Source organism: Brassica napus, unplaced genomic scaffold (assembly GCF_020379485.1).
Source record: "Brassica napus cultivar Da-Ae unplaced genomic scaffold, Da-Ae ScsIHWf_627;HRSCAF=923, whole genome shotgun sequence".
NCBI classification, from domain to species: Eukaryota; Viridiplantae; Streptophyta; class Magnoliopsida; order Brassicales; family Brassicaceae; genus Brassica; species Brassica napus.
The window spans coordinates 49,542-66,856 of record NW_026016686.1 but is presented as its reverse complement, the minus strand read 5'-3'; the positions used below and the strand labels follow the sequence as shown (position 1 = coordinate 66,856).

The 17,315-nt window shown below is 34.9% G+C and overlaps 1 protein-coding gene across 1 annotated transcript; it reads left to right on the top strand.

The window, feature by feature from the left end:
- The first annotated feature begins 394 nt into the window (after positions 1-394).
- On the top strand, positions 395-6,353 carry LOC106404751 (cellulose synthase A catalytic subunit 6 [UDP-forming]). Its single transcript, XM_013845437.3, has 12 exons — positions 395-699; positions 1,036-1,422; positions 1,502-1,607; positions 1,921-2,086; positions 2,163-2,429; positions 2,842-3,187; positions 3,257-3,394; positions 3,461-3,799; positions 3,874-4,153; positions 4,224-4,420; positions 4,747-5,097; positions 5,538-6,353. Exons 1-12 carry the CDS (start codon positions 619-621, stop codon positions 6,117-6,119), a joined length of 3,240 nt encoding a protein of 1,079 aa, XP_013700891.1. The 5' UTR covers positions 395-618; the 3' UTR covers positions 6,120-6,353.
- Positions 6,354-17,315: the final 10,962 nt, after the last annotated feature.

Below are 17,315 nucleotides of genomic sequence, written 5' to 3'. Positions count from 1 at the left end.
ATATTTTATGAAATTTACAATTTACATTTAATTTATCCATTGAAAATATCAAAAATGTATTTTTTTGAAACAATTTTTTTTTAAAAAAATATACATTTTTTAGGCACGGATGGAATATTTACTAAAATGAAACTTGAAAATTGACTATTATATATATATATATATATATTTAAATAACATTTATTATTATGAAAACAAACAATTTTTTTTTCTATACCATCTTAGCGATGGGGTATTTATCTAATCTTGGTAAAATATGGCCTTTGGATTTTTACTAATCTACATAATTGCCTTTTAATAATCTCACCACTTTAAGTTTTTAACTAATCAAATCACTCTTGTCCCTCTCTCTCTTCGTCATTACGTGTTTATTAAAAAACAAATTGGCCTTAGCCTTAATCATTTGCAGCTTGCGCCTCTCTCTCTTCCACCATACCATTGACTCTCTCTCTCTCTCTCTCTGGAATCAATCCTTTATTTCTGTGACTGTTTACACTTCCACAACAATAAAAAAGGTTGTGGAAGTAGTAACCTCTGTTATGGACTGTGGTGGATCTCTCAGAACCACCGAGCTTCCCTGAGATCCATAGAGATTTATTTGCTTAGCGTTCCGACAACATGAATACCGGTGGTCGGTTAATCGCCGGTTCTCACAACAGGAACGAGTTTGTTCTGATCAATGCCGATGAGAATGCCAGAGTAAGATAAGAGATCTCCCAATTGCATCTCTCTTTCGATCTGGGTTTCTCTGTTCCTGTCCGAAAGTCTTTTCCTTTTTTGTTTTCTGGATCTGGGTTTGACCGTTCGAATTCAATTAGGATTTTATAGTTTCTATTAGATTTAATTTAGAACAGTTTCTGTCGGTGGGGAAGATTTGTCCGAATTTGACTTGTCTGAATCCTCCATTTTCTTCAGACAACAGTTTGTTTCCACTTGCCGACACTAATAAGTACAGTACAATCAGAATCTGTGAATGTGAAGTGTTAAAGATTGTGTTGTTTAAGTAGTGAATCCGACGTCGTTTTATTTGTGCAGATAAGATCAGTGCAAGAGCTGAGAGGACAGACATGCGAAATCTGCAGAGACGAGATCGAATCAACCGTCGATGGAGAACCGTTTGTTGCCTGCAACGAGTGTGCCTTCCCTGTGTGTAGACCTTGCTACGAGTACGAGAGACGAGAAGGCAATCAAGCTTGTCCTCAGTGCAAGACCCGTTACAAACGGATTAAAGGAAGTCCAAGGGTCGAGAACGATGAAGAGGAAGATGACGTTGATGATATAGACAATGAGTTCGAGTACGGGGGCAATGGGATTGGGTTTGATCAGGTCTCTGAAGGTGTGTCGGTGTCTCGTCGCCACTCCGGTGATTTGGATTCAGCTCCACCTGGCTCTCAGATTCCACTCCTGACTTATGGAGACGAGGTTAATAATAAGTCTCATTAGCTATCACAAGACATTTTAAGTAACTTTATCTAAATTTTTGGGGTTTTGTTTATGACAGGACATTGAGATATCGTCTGACAGACATGCTCTTATTGTTCCTCCTTCACTTAGTGGTCATGGCAGTAGAGTCCACCCGGTCTCTCTCTCTGACCCAACCATTGCTGGTAACTTCTTGGATTTCAAGTACTTAGCTAACTTTTGATCCGTGCTTTGAAAGCGCAAAAATAAATTTTATTCAAAAAATTATTTATTGAAAACTAAAAAAATATACATATGCATTAAAGTATATATAATTAACTTAAAATTTGTATAATTATAATTTGATGAAAAGTAAGATTATTCGTTTATATAATCCGTCTATATTAGTTTTATTTATATGTTTAAGCTTTAAAATTGTAATCTGAATGTATTTTGAAGTACTTAATGAGTATTGTCAATGATTACTGAGTTTTTTCATTTGCTTTTGTGTAATTGCAGCACATCCAAGACCAATGGTACCTCAGAAAGATCTTGCGGTTTACGGTTATGGAAGTGTGGCTTGGAAAGACCGTATGGAGGAATGGAAAAAAAAGCAGAACGAGAAACTGCAGGTGGTTAGACATGAAGGAGATCCTGATTTTGAAGATGGTGATGACATCCCAATGTAAGAACATAGACACACTTTTGGTTTATGTCTTTGTTCCGTTACTTATGAAGCATTTTTTTTTTTGCATTTTTAGGATGGATGAGGGAAGGCAGCCGTTGTCTAGGAAGATACCAATCAAATCAAGCAAGATTAATCCGTACCGGATGTTGATTGTTCTGCGTCTTGTGATTCTTAGTCTCTTCTTCCACTACCGTATTCTCCACCCGGTCAAAGATGCATATGCACTGTGGCTTACCTCCGTGATTTGTGAGATATGGTTTGCGGTTTCTTGGGTTCTTGATCAGTTCCCTAAGTGGTACCCAATAGAGCGAGAAACATACCTGGACAGGCTCTCATTAAGGTAACTTGAAAACACACAACACTTGTTAATGTTAAAGACTTTTGCTTTGGTCAGTTCTAAAACTCGGTCTTAAACAAAACGATTTTTCTAAAACAATATTTATAAAAAGTCACCCGCTTAATCAAATAATTCTCTATAAAATGGCAGCTAACGATTTTTTGAAAATTGGTTTTGGTAATATAATTTTTACAAATTAAAAAAAAAATCGGTTTAGACGCCTGCCTAATCAATAGTTTCCTATAAAGTGTCTAATTACCCTCTAATGATTTCTTGAAAACTGGTTTTGGTAAAATAACTTTTACAAATTTAAAAAAAAAATTGTTTAGACGGGAAACCAATGTTTAATTACTGTTTAACAGTTTCTCAATAATTGGTTTTGGTAATATAATTTTCACATTTTTTGTGTTTGCAGATATGAAAAAGAAGGGAAACCATCCGAACTATCCCCTGTGGATGTATTCGTGAGTACAGTGGATCCCTTAAAAGAGCCTCCGCTTATTACAGCAAACACTGTCTTGTCTATTCTTGCGGTTGACTATCCGGTTGATAAAGTTGCTTGTTATGTATCCGATGACGGTGCAGCTATGCTCACTTTCGAAGCTCTTTCAGAGACGGCAGAGTTCGCGAGGAAATGGGTTCCTTTCTGCAAGAAGTACTGCATCGAGCCGCGTGCTCCTGAGTGGTACTTCTGCCATAAAATGGACTACTTGAAGAACAAAGTCCATCCAGCATTCGTCAGAGAACGGCGTGCCATGAAGGTTAATACTTACTTAATTGCTTCTTTTTATGATGGCTTTAGATACTAATTGTGTGTGTGTGTTTAACAGAGAGATTATGAAGAGTTCAAAGTTAAGATCAATGCTCTTGTAGCGACGGCGCAGAAAGTCCCTGAGGAAGGTTGGACTATGCAAGACGGTACACCTTGGCCTGGTAACAGTACAAGAGATCATCCCGGCATGATCCAGGTGAGTTTCAGAGTCTTTAAACCTTTCTTTGTAATGTTCTTTGTGTCTGAAACTTTCTTGTAATAGGTTTTCCTTGGAAGTGATGGTGTGCGTGACGTCGAAAACAACGAGCTGCCTCGTTTGGTTTACGTCTCTCGTGAGAAGAGACCTGGATTCGATCACCACAAGAAGGCTGGAGCTATGAACTCATTGATACGAGTCTCTGGTGTTCTATCAAACGCTCCTTATCTTCTGAACGTTGATTGTGATCACTACATCAACAACAGCAAAGCTCTTAGAGAAGCAATGTGTTTCATGATGGATCCTCAGTCAGGGAAAAAGATCTGTTACGTTCAGTTCCCTCAGAGATTCGATGGGATCGATAGGCACGATCGATACTCAAACCGCAACGTCGTGTTCTTCGATGTAAGTAGTAGTACTACATACATTCACCATCTTCTTGAACATCCAACTAATAATGAATCTTTTTGGTTTTACAGATCAATATGAAGGGTTTGGATGGGTTACAAGGACCTATCTATGTCGGAACAGGTTGTGTTTTCAGGAGGCAAGCGCTTTACGGATTCGATGCGCCTAAGAAGAAGAAGGCGCCGCGTAAGACATGTAACTGCTGGCCTAAATGGTGTTTCCTATGCTGCGGTTCGAGGAAGAACCGTAAGGCGAAGACGCTGGCTGCTGCTGATAAGAAGAAGAAGAATAGGGAAGCGTCTAAGCAGATCCATGCGTTGGAGAATATTGAAGAGGGTCCTGTCACTAAAGGTATGAACACTAGAGTTCTTGTTTGTGTTTTAACTCGTTTGGTGTTGTTGCTGATGAAAATGTTGTATAGGCTCTAATGTAGAACTATCAAGCGAGGCGATGCAGTTGAAGTTGGAGAAGAAGTTTGGGCAGTCTCCTGTTTTTGTTGCGTCTGCTCGTATGCAAAACGGTGGGATGGCTAGAAACGCAAGTCCTGCGTGTCTGCTTAAAGAAGCTATTCAAGTCATTAGTTGTGGATATGAAGATAAAACTGAATGGGGCAAAGAGGTACGCAGCTCCTGACTTTTCTACACATTTTCTTGTAGGGATGTTCAATTCGGGTCCGGTTCAGTTTTTTCGGTTTATAAAAATTAGGTACCATATTAGAACCGTATCTATTTTGGTTTGGTTTGGTTCGGTTTTTCAGTATTTTTTGGTTTTATATCGAACCAATAATGTTTATTCGGTATTACCAAATCCAAACCACTTACTCTACTTCTTTGTTCGGTTTTAATTGGTTCGGTTTTACAGATTGAACAACTCCTATTTTCTTGTATTTATGCAATAGATTCTTGATTTTGATGATGACCCTTTTGTGCCAAAAAAAAACACAGATTGGGTGGATCTACGGTTCTGTTACGGAAGATATTCTCACGGGTTTCAAGATGCATTCTCATGGATGGAGGTCTGTTTACTGTACACCTAAGTTACCAGCTTTCAAAGGGTCAGCTCCAATCAATCTTTCAGACCGTCTTCATCAAGTCCTTAGATGGGCGCTTGGGTCCGTTGAGATCTTCTTGAGTAGGCATTGTCCTATTTGGTATGGTTATGGAGGTGGTTTGAAGTGGCTTGAGAGATTGTCCTACATTAACTCTGTGGTTTACCCTTGGACCTCTCTTCCCCTCATCGTGTATTGCTCTCTCCCAGCCATATGTCTTCTCACTGGAAAGTTCATTGTTCCCGAGGTAAAACAATCATCTTGAGCTCTCAAAGTATGAATCTTTATTACATGGTTTGTGTGTTTAAATAAGGCATGCAGGTTTGTAGTTTGGTTTATTCGGTTCGGTTAGTTTGATTTTCGGTTAGTTCAATTCAACATAAATTTTACTAATTAACCCGAAATAAAGTTTGGTTCGGTAGTCGGTTAGTTTTTTATTTTTTGAACTACCTATTCTGTTAGTTAAGTTTTTGAAAATTCTATCTAAGTTATTGATTTAGGTTAGATTTTGGTTTAATTTTTTTTTGAAATTTCGGGTAAATTCGGTTAGTTTGTTTATTTTGGTTAGTTCGGTTCAGATTTTTTGTATGGTTTGGGCATATTTTTTTAAAAGGGAGAAAACCAAAAATTTGGTTCCGTTCGGTTCAAAATCCTAATTTGAACGGTTCTTGTTTCTTAATTTTGCAGATAAGCAACTATGCGAGTATCCTCTTCATGGCCCTCTTCTCGTCCATTGCAGTAACTGGTATACTCGAGATGCAATGGGGCAAAGTTGGGATCGATGACTGGTGGAGAAACGAACAGTTTTGGGTCATAGGAGGTGTCTCTGCTCATCTCTTTGCTCTCTTCCAAGGTCTTCTCAAGGTTCTTGCTGGTGTGGACACTAACTTCACAGTCACGTCAAAAGCAGCTGATGACGGAGAGTTCTCAGACCTTTACCTCTTCAAATGGACTTCACTCCTCATCCCTCCGACGACTCTTCTCATCATAAACGTCATCGGAATCGTAGTGGGAATCTCTGATGCTATAAGCAATGGATATGACTCATGGGGACCGCTTTTTGGAAGGTTGTTCTTTGCACTTTGGGTGGTCATTCATCTTTACCCATTCCTTAAAGGTTTGCTTGGGAAACAAGATAGAATGCCGACCATTATTGTCGTCTGGTCGATCCTCCTGGCCTCGATTCTTACACTTCTTTGGGTGAGGGTTAATCCGTTTGTGGCGAAAGGTGGTCCTGTTCTTGAGATCTGCGGTTTAGACTGCTTGTGATTTGATCAAGAGAGGTGAGAAGAGAGAGAGAGGTTAAGTACCTCTTTAAGACTTGATTTAATTTTTGTTTACGTGATTGTGTTATTCTTGCAAGAATGTGTTGTAGATATAGATGAAAGAAGGTTTGTTGTCTATTTGTTTTGTTCTTTGGTCGTGAGAGAAAAAGATTTGTCAAGTTATTCTTTAATTGAATACTTCTGATCTCTTTTGAATATTACACAAAAATTGTTTCAATCTGTAATATTTTTACGAAAGCAACTTTTGATTATCTTTATTCGAAGGAAAATGTGTGTTTCTCTGATTAACTAATTACAATGATTCAGAACTACGAAGTTAGCTGAATGGCCCACAAGAGTATTAAACACGCTCAACAAGGCCCTTATTCATATTTTTTTTTTTTTGTGTTTTAACTTTGTTTTGACAAGTGATTTGAACTTTGGTTTCTTCCCCTCTGAATTAGAATCTAGAGAGGGAGACCTGAGAGAGCATCTTAGTGAGAGAAAGTAGATCTATTCGGTTCCGGCGTACGGCCGGCGCGTGAGCGACCGTGCCGTCGCCGGAACTGTGGTCCGTCCGTTTAAAAGTTATCTTAGTGCCTCTCTTCGTATCCCTCCCCCACTATCGCCTTGTCTGAGCTGTGGATCAGACCTATTCTATGGTGCATGGCGGGTTCTTGTCTGGAGTGAAGACGCGGTCGTGGGGAAGGGTTTCTGCGGTGGAGAGGAAGTATTTTTAGATCAAGGTTCGAATCCGGGTAGGGGAGGCTTTTACAGCTCCGTCGTCGTCGGTTTTTCTCCGGGAGGTGGAGGCTCCTGTAGCTCCGCCGTCGTCGGTTTCAGTTTCCGGGAGGGGGAGGCTTACCTAGCTCCGTCGTCGCCGTCTTGTTACCGGAGGGTGGAGGCTACTATAGCTCTACACTGCCGGCGTGGTACCCGTAGGAAGTTTGGGTGTTAGCGGTGAAAGTTTGGTTGGGTTGTTGTTCTTGTCGGCGGAAAGGTGAGGTTGTGGTTTCGGGTTTTAATCCCGAGAGAAGAGTGGGTGGTTCTGATGAGAGCGCGGTTTGTCCGATGACGCTTTCGGTGGAGGACCATCGGAGAAGAAGGTAGATCGAGGCGGGTTATGAGATCCGGCGAAACGAAGGTACGGTGAGATGGATCTGGAGGCGTTTCGAGGCGGAGATGGTCAGGTCGAGGCGGTGTGCGACGCGTGTCGATCCGAAGGCGCAGATGCTTCCACGTGTACAGCAGCCAGCTTCCTTGATGCGTTTGTCCTGCCGACGTCGTTCGGTCTTGTTTAGTTTGGGCCGCGGGCCCGTTAAAGTGATAGATTGTAGCCGTTTGGCTTTTGGGCTTTTAGGTTTTTTTTTGTGTATTTGGGCCTTAGGCCATGTATGTTGGGCTTGGCCCGTTTTATTAATAAAAATTAAATCCTTGGCGGAAAAAAAAAAAAAAAAAAAACTTTGTTTTGACAAGTGACAGGGTGCTTTCATTTCTGCAAGCTGCACCATTGAGGATTAGTTTAGTAGATACATATGAAATGGACAACTTTTCCAGTATTGTTATTATAGAGAAAACGTGATTCGTTTTGTCACATCTCAACAAGAAGACACGTGTGTATGAATGTATATAATGTCTACTGTTCATTTGGCTGCTGAAATATAAATGTGGGACTTGGGGGTTGTACGTAAGTGACACGGAAGCATAAGGATCTATGGAATGTTAACTCAGATAGTAGTATTGGTTATTATTAGATGTGATGTGATATTCAATTTGACTGTTGACTCTTTTGAGGATATGGTTTTGATCGAAATAAAATAGTGGTTGACTTGTCGGTGTTGAGAGTTGTCTGACTTTTTTTTTTTTGAACGCTGTTGAGAGTTGTCTGACTATTTTTGGCAAAGTCAGCTTTCTTTCTGCCACATGTTATATAGGATTTTAGTATACATTGATTTTCAGTGCTTGTATAAGGGGTCTGATGATAAGTCTTAACCTTTGCATGTATATATGAATTGATCGAGTTTTTAAATTGGTTAAAAATATTAAAGAATGTTTACCCTGTTTAGTGAGAACCCAAATTTGAATTTTGCTTCATTCATATATTCAACATGCAAATATAAAACACCGTGCTGGATACAATGTATCAATATAATGTATTTTAATATATATAACAAAACGATATATATATATATATATGTGAATTGACCGAGTTTTAAATTGATTAAATAAAGATTAAAGAATGTTTACCTGTTTAGTGAGAACCCAAATTTGGATTCTGTTTCATTCATATATATCAACATGCAGATATAAAACAGCGTGCTGGATTAATGTTTTAATATTTAGAAAGATGTAACAAAAACGACATAAGCGTTACCTAATTAGTAGGAGTTTTCTTTTGGTAAAGTCCATATATAGTAGCTAGTATTTAAAAATAACATAGTAGAATCCGAATTTTCATGTCGACAAACATCTTTTCAAAGCATATTTTAGTTATATATTTCTGCGACTAAAGCTGTATTATTATTAAATGATTAATATAATCCGTAGTTCCGTACAAATAACCTCTGGCTATTTTCAATTAATTACTAGACGACTATCAAGTTGTGATGCCAAATTGCCAATTGTTGAGGATATTTATATACAAGTGGCAATGGCAATAGCTTTCAGATTTTATCTCTTATCTTTTATTAAGTAAGTAGTTAAGTACATATAGATCGAAAAGAAAAATGAAAAGGTTAAACATAACTATTATTCCCTTTTCCATACGAATATTTTTTCTTTAATTTGTCTCATAAAGATATGAAGATACATTAAACGTCCACAATTATCAACCAAATAAAGTAATTTTCCCATTGAATATATATACGATTTTGATGTCTTTGTGCATAAATTAAATGATATTAGTTGTATTAAAAAGAATATGGTATTCATTTAATCACTTATAATCTCATTTTAGGCTTCTAGCTACTAGTTTGATACGATAGATTACTTATCCCTCTATACATTAAAAGAGAAGTCACTTTAGTGATTTTTGCTGAGGTGGCACTCATATAGAGCTTCTCAGGAAAAACGTTATAATTCTATTGGCTGGTTTTTTTGAATTTTTCTTTTTCATTTATTTTAATCAATCGCTTATGTATACAAGCCCAAAACTATTGTTGATTTCGTTAAGCCCATATATAGCTAGGGGATAATAATTATCGATTTAGTTTAGCCTTGGGTACCCGTTCGGGTTCGGATCGGGTATTTCGGATTTTTGGATATTTCGGTATAGAGGTGTAGAACCCGTTCGGGTATTTCTGTACTTCGGATCGGGTTCGGGTATTTTTAGTTCGGATTCGGTTATTTCGGATCTGGTTCGGATATTTAGATTTTGAAAAAAAAAATTAAAATTTTCATTTCTCAAGTTTCTTATATTTAAAAATATAACTTTCAGTTAACTAATTTTTTATTTTTAATAGATTGAATAGTTAATAGATTTGGACATAACATTTTAAAACTAAAAAGATATTAATTTAGTTATTTTTTAAAAATTCGGATGTAACTTTTTGTTAATTTTTTAAATAAAAAACTTGACATGCATTTTAAGTGAGTAGCAAATCATTTTTTTCGTAATTGTATATATATCATATAAACTTAAAGTATGTGTTGTATCAATATAAATATTTTATATAAAATGAGAGATGTAAACTAAAAATATAAGGTTAATTATACATATGTTTGGTTATCTTCGGATATCCATTCGGGTTCGGGTATTATCCGTTCGGGTTTGGGTATCCAATCTCTCCTTATTCAATACCCGTTCGGGTATTTTGCTACTTCGGTTCGGATTTCAGTTCGGGCTTTTCGGATCGGGTTCGGGTGCCACTTCGGATATCGGGTAAAGTGCCCACCCCTATTAATTAGGTTGTTTGTTTTTAATAACTTACCTTTCTAATATGGATTACTTGCGCAAGTTGAAATCATTAAATATGCAAATAACTTATTGACAAAATTTGTTTTTAATAACTTACCTTTCTAATATAGATTACTTGCGCAAGTTGAAATCATTAAATATGCAAATCACTTATTCACAATATGGATTACTTGCGCAAGTTGAAATCATTAAATTTTATCGATTTAGTTTACCTTTGGGCAAGATTTAGAATTAAGACAAATATTAAAAAATTTCCTTATTATTCAAACGGTAAACTTGCGCATGTTGATATCATATTTATTATATTGCTTACAAAATATTTTAATGTTTCTAATTAGGTTGTTTGTTTTTAATAACTTACCTTTCTAATATGTATTACTTGCGCAAGTTAAAATCATATCATATGCAAATCATTTTTTGACAATACACATTTATTATCTTTCTTTAAACGATTTTATTATTTATTGTGCAAAATATTAAAATCATTAATATGAGAATAAATCGACTGCATATATATAGGAGACATCCAAGGTCTTAAAATACAAACATTCACTTTTCATTCTTTAAAGTATTATTCACAAATCTCTCCTCTCATAACATTAAGGTATTACGACAACGCTGCTTGTGTGCTAAGAAAAATGTGTTTAGACGCAAAGGCTCCTCATCTTTAGAACCCTGAACTCAACTCTTTGTGTCTTGTCTCCAAAAAGCATGTCTGGTCTATCTTTTCCATGTGTTGAATACTGGTAACGACAATATGGTCTTCCTTTTTTTTATATGTAGACCAGGTCGTGAGAGTGATAGTGATCCAGAAAACCTTGATTGAACATGCTGAGAAGTTTCGCCAAGTTAAAGCAGTTCTTGAAGAGGTTCTTTAGTACTTTATCTCTCTTTGTTGAATATTGTCCGGGAAAGTATTACATAGTATCATTTAGTAATACTATCTTATATCATTTTTTTTTGTTGAATATATTTTTTTTTTTTTTTAATAAATATATATATTATAATTTTCATCCCTGAAGGGCATCGGACTACAGCATTTTCCGATTCACCGGAGAAACATGAACCCTAGGTTACAAGTGACTTGGCTAAGCAAAATACACAGATTACATAACAAAGAGGAATTTAGGTTGAGGGAAAGAAGACTGAGAGAGCATGCTCCCTCCTCCGTTGACACCGCAGCCACCAAATCCAGATTCCGACGACTTCTCATGACGGGGGTGTCGAGGCCCGCCAGATCCACCGCCAGTCACTATCAACAGAGCCACCCACGAAGCGTCCCGCGGCCACAAACGCCGCCTTCAGATGAAGAACGGCTCCAAAAACCCTAATTGCCACTTTCTGTAACCGCTTCGCCGCCTCACAGGTCCGAGGAGTTCCGTGCTCCTCTGCTCTTGTCGACGAGGAAAGGAAGAAAAGCGAGCCGGCGAGATTCAGGACAAAAGGGAACCGCCATCCCATTTGTGAGATCCACCGACACCGCAGACACAAACCCTCCCCTCGGAGCCTAACCCCAGCCCCGATGACTGACAGGCGGTTCCGGTTGGGTCGTCGTCGTCCTCAAACAGCGTACACCAACCTTTCACCGACGAGTCACCAGAGCGGCGGAGTTCTTAGGGGCTTCCGCTACAGAGAGCCCATCCGAGTCGCCGAGAGAGAGAGAGGAGCACCTCCTAGTAGACCAGATCTTGCTTAATCCGTCTCGTAGAGCAAATTCCGGTGGGGGAGAAGTCACGGTGAGCACCGACGGAGACGCCGGAGATTCGCGTAACCTCCGCCCCTTACGAACGCGTTTTGGAAATTAGAGAGAAAACAAACAGTAGCGCGTGAGGCTCAACTGCCACTCAAAGGCCTTATTTTTTTTTTGTTGAATATACTATCTTATAATTAAGCTAGCATTATGCATTTTTTATTTAATTCATGAGGTCATTTTCTCACAGCAGAGAACCTTTTGGATGATGCAGGGAGGAAATTTCTCAGGGATATACAGGAAGGTTCAACTGAAGCCGTTGAAGTGGGATGGTGAAGGCGAAGAATAAAGACCTGTAAAGGCCCTTATGATTCTTAAATATGGTGGTGTTCTAACTCACGCTGGTAGAAAATAGGTGTTTACATACTCTACCATTTAATTTGTCATTGTTATATATATATATATATATATATATATATATATATATATATATATATATATATATATATATATATATATATGTTTTCCAAATATGGAAGAATTGTTTAACTTATTGACGTTTAACATCACTTGTCATATAATCTAACGAATATTACAAATAACAATTTATGGAAACTATTCTCGAAATTATTGAAAGACTAATAATGTTTTATTTATTACTTTTAATATTTATAACCTATAAAATAAAATGAACGAAATTTTATGTAAGATAATTATAATAGTTTTATCCTCTACTTGATGAACTGTGTTCGAATATAATTATATAATAACTATTTTAAATATTACAAAATCCAAAAATGTTTATTAATATTATTTTTAAATTATTTATCGTTGTTTAAAGAATAAATTTATTATAATTTTAAAATAATTTATAAAATGCTTACAAAATGCAAGGTAAAGTTTCACTTTCAAGAGTTAAGTCGAGATCTGGATTAAAAATCCTAATTGCTGGTAAAGAAGGGAAGCTGCAGACAAAAATATTGAATGTTGTCTACAAACAAGTTTTTTAGAATATTTTGTAGTCACGGTACATAATTTTAATCTACTTTTTTTTTCAAATACAAATTTTAAAATGAATAAACTGTTGCAATTATTTATTTTTTTGTATTTGCTAGATGGGTTGTGATGAGTTAGGAGACCGATGACAGTATGTCAATTTAATATTATTTTATGTTCAATAAAATCTAGAAATTTATAAATCTATCAAATAATGTTAACCCGTCAAATTGCTTACAAAATTTATTTAATTTTTTGCAAGTTTCTAATTGAATTTGCTTTCTTTATCGAGAAATGTACTTCATAATTTATATTATTTATGGATAATATTTTGATTTTTATTATATTTTCTTTTAATATGTCTACATAAATGTTTGTTTATTATTTATGGAAAAATAATATTATTCACCTAAAATAAAGAATTACGAAACATATACAATACAATTCTAATTAATGATAATATAAAATCTGTTACTTCTAAAACTATACACTATTTATTCTATTTTTTGAATGAAAGTATCTTCGTAAATACACAATATTTTGTGACGTTGCAATTATACATACACACAATATCTGCCTCTTCATACTGACGTTACTGTGTTTTCTCTCGTGAAGTACGGATCGAGAGAGAACACAGGATGCGGACCGATCATGTTCTTATGTCCGTACAGGATGCGGACCAGTCACCTAGTTTATTTTATGGGAAAAGACAAGTTGATGTCAAAAAGACATTATCGTATACGCCTTAAGTAATTAAGCTGTTCATGACTAGTTCTCCGGTTTTGCCACATTAAAATAGTTATAAATTTGCAAGTTGAAGGGATATTTTTTTTAACCAAAAAGGGGATATTCTTAAAATAATCCTTATGTTTTAACTGCCGTGTTAATGCAAATTAACCATGGATTAGGTTAGGCATTATAGCACACACATGGTGAATAATATGTCATTTAATAATCGTTGAGTTTCCGTATTTGAATCGATCTCATCTTTGAATGCCTTTAGCTATGCTCCAGACAAGCTCTATCGGTATCAAGCCGGGAATGTTTTTTTTGTTGAAGGATTGACAGGTGAAAAGCTTTTTCAGATATCGTCGTACAATATCGAGAAAACAAACGGTCATTCTGAATAGCTAGTTAAAAGGAGAACAGTCATTCAAAATATGTAATATTATTCCCAAATTATACATTTAATAAAAATCACAGTTTTCTCAAAAGTACTCGTATTTTTACAAAAGATTAATAAAATTCATTAATAGCATTTAAGTTTTTTGTTTTTGGACCTAAAGATACATCTAAATGGATCTATAAATAATGAACCTATATATCTATTTAAAAGATATACTAATTTTAAATTTAATATAAGTATAAATATGTTATGAACTATAAATAAATTAACAAACATGAAAATATTATTTTTTCTAAAATATACGTATCAATATTCAAAATAGATCATTTGAATATTATACAGATTTTCAATACAAACCAAAACCCTATATCCTACACCATATATCATATACATATTTGAATATTATTTTTTCATGGATAATATCATTTTATACATAATATTGATATGGCAATTACGAATGTTCAAGAATATTTTAAAATCTATCTTAAAATCAATTTTTAAATTTAAAATAAAAACTTATAATAGGTTATTAATAACGAAAATAAACTAATATTGTCATATCAATAATTTTTTTTTAAATTATCATTTTTAATTTTTGAAAACATAATAAAATTTCATCAAATTCTAAGGAATCACTAATTTATGTAATATTAAAAAAAACTATATGAGTAATTTAATCAATTTTTTTTAAAATACTATCATATATTTTATGTTTTATCGGATCAATGGTATCAGATCATAGGTTAATAGTGATTTTTTTTGGTTTTTAACGGTTATATCGGATTTTTAACTAACAAAATTTTTTATTAAATCCGAACCGTATTATATACAATGTATCGGGTCTATAAGTTCAACCATGAATCTAGGTCGGATATGAAAATAAATCTTAAATCTCAAACATTATTATAGAACAACTACCATATTTTAAGGAAATACCATATTTTGAAAAGAAAAAAAAACCAATGATAAAAACCCAAAAACTCAATTGTTATGGTTCGAAATAAAAATAATGGTGGTTTGTAAATCAGTTTTCGATCAATAAATAAAAAACCAAACAAATCAGCGCTTTCTAAGCGCGGATCAAAATCTAATTCTCCTTAAACATCAAGCTACTTAAAATGCCACATCATAACAGTAGAATTTTAATTTGTATATCTTATATTTTTGTATCTTAAACTCTATAATAGTTAAAAGTTATATTCATGCATTAAACAAAAACCCCTATTTTCTCTCTAGTCTTCTCGCCGCCTCCCTCTTCAACCTTTTTCTGGTTTCTCTTTTGATCGGCGCGTGGCGGCTCCTTCAGCGCCGGCGCCGGTCAAAATCTCTTCCTACGTCCTCTGCTTGTCTTGTTGTTCATCGGTGTGTGACTTACTTTCGTTTTCAGAGGAGAGGAGATTCGCCTTTACCAAATCGCTTTTGGCTTTCAGATTTAGGATGGATTTGGTTTCAAAAGTTCCGGATCTATGGATTGACGGTGTGGTTTAACTACAAAGCTTTTTTACTTGAATCTCTTTCTAGATATGTTGGTTATGTTGTTGTTGCGGGTATCCTTTGCTTCTGGACTGGGCTCTTTTTGCAGGTGTTGACTATCCTCAGTGAGTTTGATTTGGCTTCTATATGTCCACTTTTATGCCGTTCATGGCCTGTTCTTGTCTTCTGGATTAGGTGGTCCTCGCTCCTAGATGTTCGTTTAGATCTCGCGGAGATCTGTTGTTGATGCCGCTTCATACCTAGGCTTTCTATGGTCGTCGTAGATCAAGCCGCTTCCGGGAATGTTAGAAAGAATCTTTACTTGCCGGTTTATGAAGTTTTGGTTGGTGGGTCCTTGAGGTGTTTCTTCAGAGTGCTAGGAGGAGGAGGTTTGGCCGAGGGCATTCCCACTAAGCAGCTGCCACATATGCTCTATCTGATAGTCTCCATGTATTTGTTAGTCTTGTTCTAGTAGTTTGGAAGGTTAGTTACTTGTTTAAGTGTGTAGTAACGTTTGTTCTTGTATGCTGCCCTTGTGTGGGTTCTAGGTTCCGGGGATATCGTTGTTTTCTTCCGGTTTAGTTGACCATAGAAGGATCTGTTATCCGTTGGTGTTGTGTTGAATTCAACTTTGCTTTCAATAAAATCTGTTGACGGAAAAAAAAACTCTATAATAGTTTTGCTAACGTGAAAAAGAAGAATTTGTGGCTGTTTGATTAACCAGATACTGTATAGTATATGTAGTTTTGTTTCTTTTGAACGATATGGAAGTGTCGTACTCCCATGTAAAAAAGGTAAAAATACCAACTACGTTAACTTGGGAGCACACTAAAGTTTATAGATTCTTTGAAAACCAAAGTCAAACGATGTCATTTCTGAGACAATCCTCAAGTCACACCTACTATAAAATAAGACAAATTTATAGTGGACCATTCTATTCTTTTCTTTCCTTTTAGGTGTAAGGACCATACCATTCTTGGAAGTAGTGTTTCAATATAAAATATTAAATTTTTGAAGTTAGTTCAAAAATCTTCTACATTTATGAGCTTTTTAATAAAAACTAATGGTAAAATTTTTAAAACGTTTCTATAACCCTTATATATTAAAAATAGAAGCATTTTAATAAATGCATTCACACTATAATAGATATATAAGAGTCTTACAATAATTTGATAATAAGTATGCTAATACGTTCGCCCTATATTCATAAATATGTTCACACTATATACGTTGCATTTTTTAATATAAAACTCACATACATTGTTCCAATAAAATTTTAGATTTTTCGATTCAAATAAAAATAGATAACGAATCAAAAACCAAACTATATATATATATTATTTTTATTGTTTACGGATAAAGTTTAGTAAAATATTCATAAATTTTGATTCTAGTCGTTATCAGTTTTGATTTGAACAAAAGAATTTGAATATCCGTAACTCTACGAAACAAATCAAATACTAAAATACAATATCCAAAAAGAAGCAAATCACAAATACCAATATTTTTAGGAACATATATTTAATTCGATCTGTTATATACATATATACATATATGTAAGGAATTATATATATATACGTTATATATATTATATTTTATATCAGTTTTACAATATTTTTATGAATTAAATTTATTATATTAGGTACTAGAATTTAAAAAGTTAAATAATGTTTTATTTTTGTAATAAAATGTTATTATTAAAAAAATTATTATTTTAAAATTATTATTTTATTTACCGATCAAATCGGATATTCTTTAAAATTCTAAAACATTTTAGATATCTGAGTCACCGAACATCTAGGTGGCTAAAGATCGAATGGACACAAATGCTTCCAAATACTCAGATATCCGATCTGTGCCCACCCCTATTTACGGATACAATTTTTTTTATATAAAAAATGACTAATGTCAATGCCTTTTTTATTTTAAATTAATTTTAATTTTATCTTTTATGTATTATTTTAAATAAAATGTTATTTAATATTAATTAACAATAACT

Excerpts from the sequence above, each read along its gene's own strand:
- LOC106404751 (XM_013845437.3), top strand. The coding sequence starts at position 619 with ATGAATACCGGTGGTCGGTTAATCGCCGGTTCTCACAACAGGAACGAG. Across the intron at positions 1,608-1,920 it reads CTCTGACCCAACCATTGCTG|CACATCCAAGACCAATGGTA; the intron begins GTAACTTCTTGG and ends GTGTAATTGCAG. Across the intron at positions 3,800-3,873 it reads GCAACGTCGTGTTCTTCGAT|ATCAATATGAAGGGTTTGGA; the intron begins GTAAGTAGTAGT and ends TTGGTTTTACAG.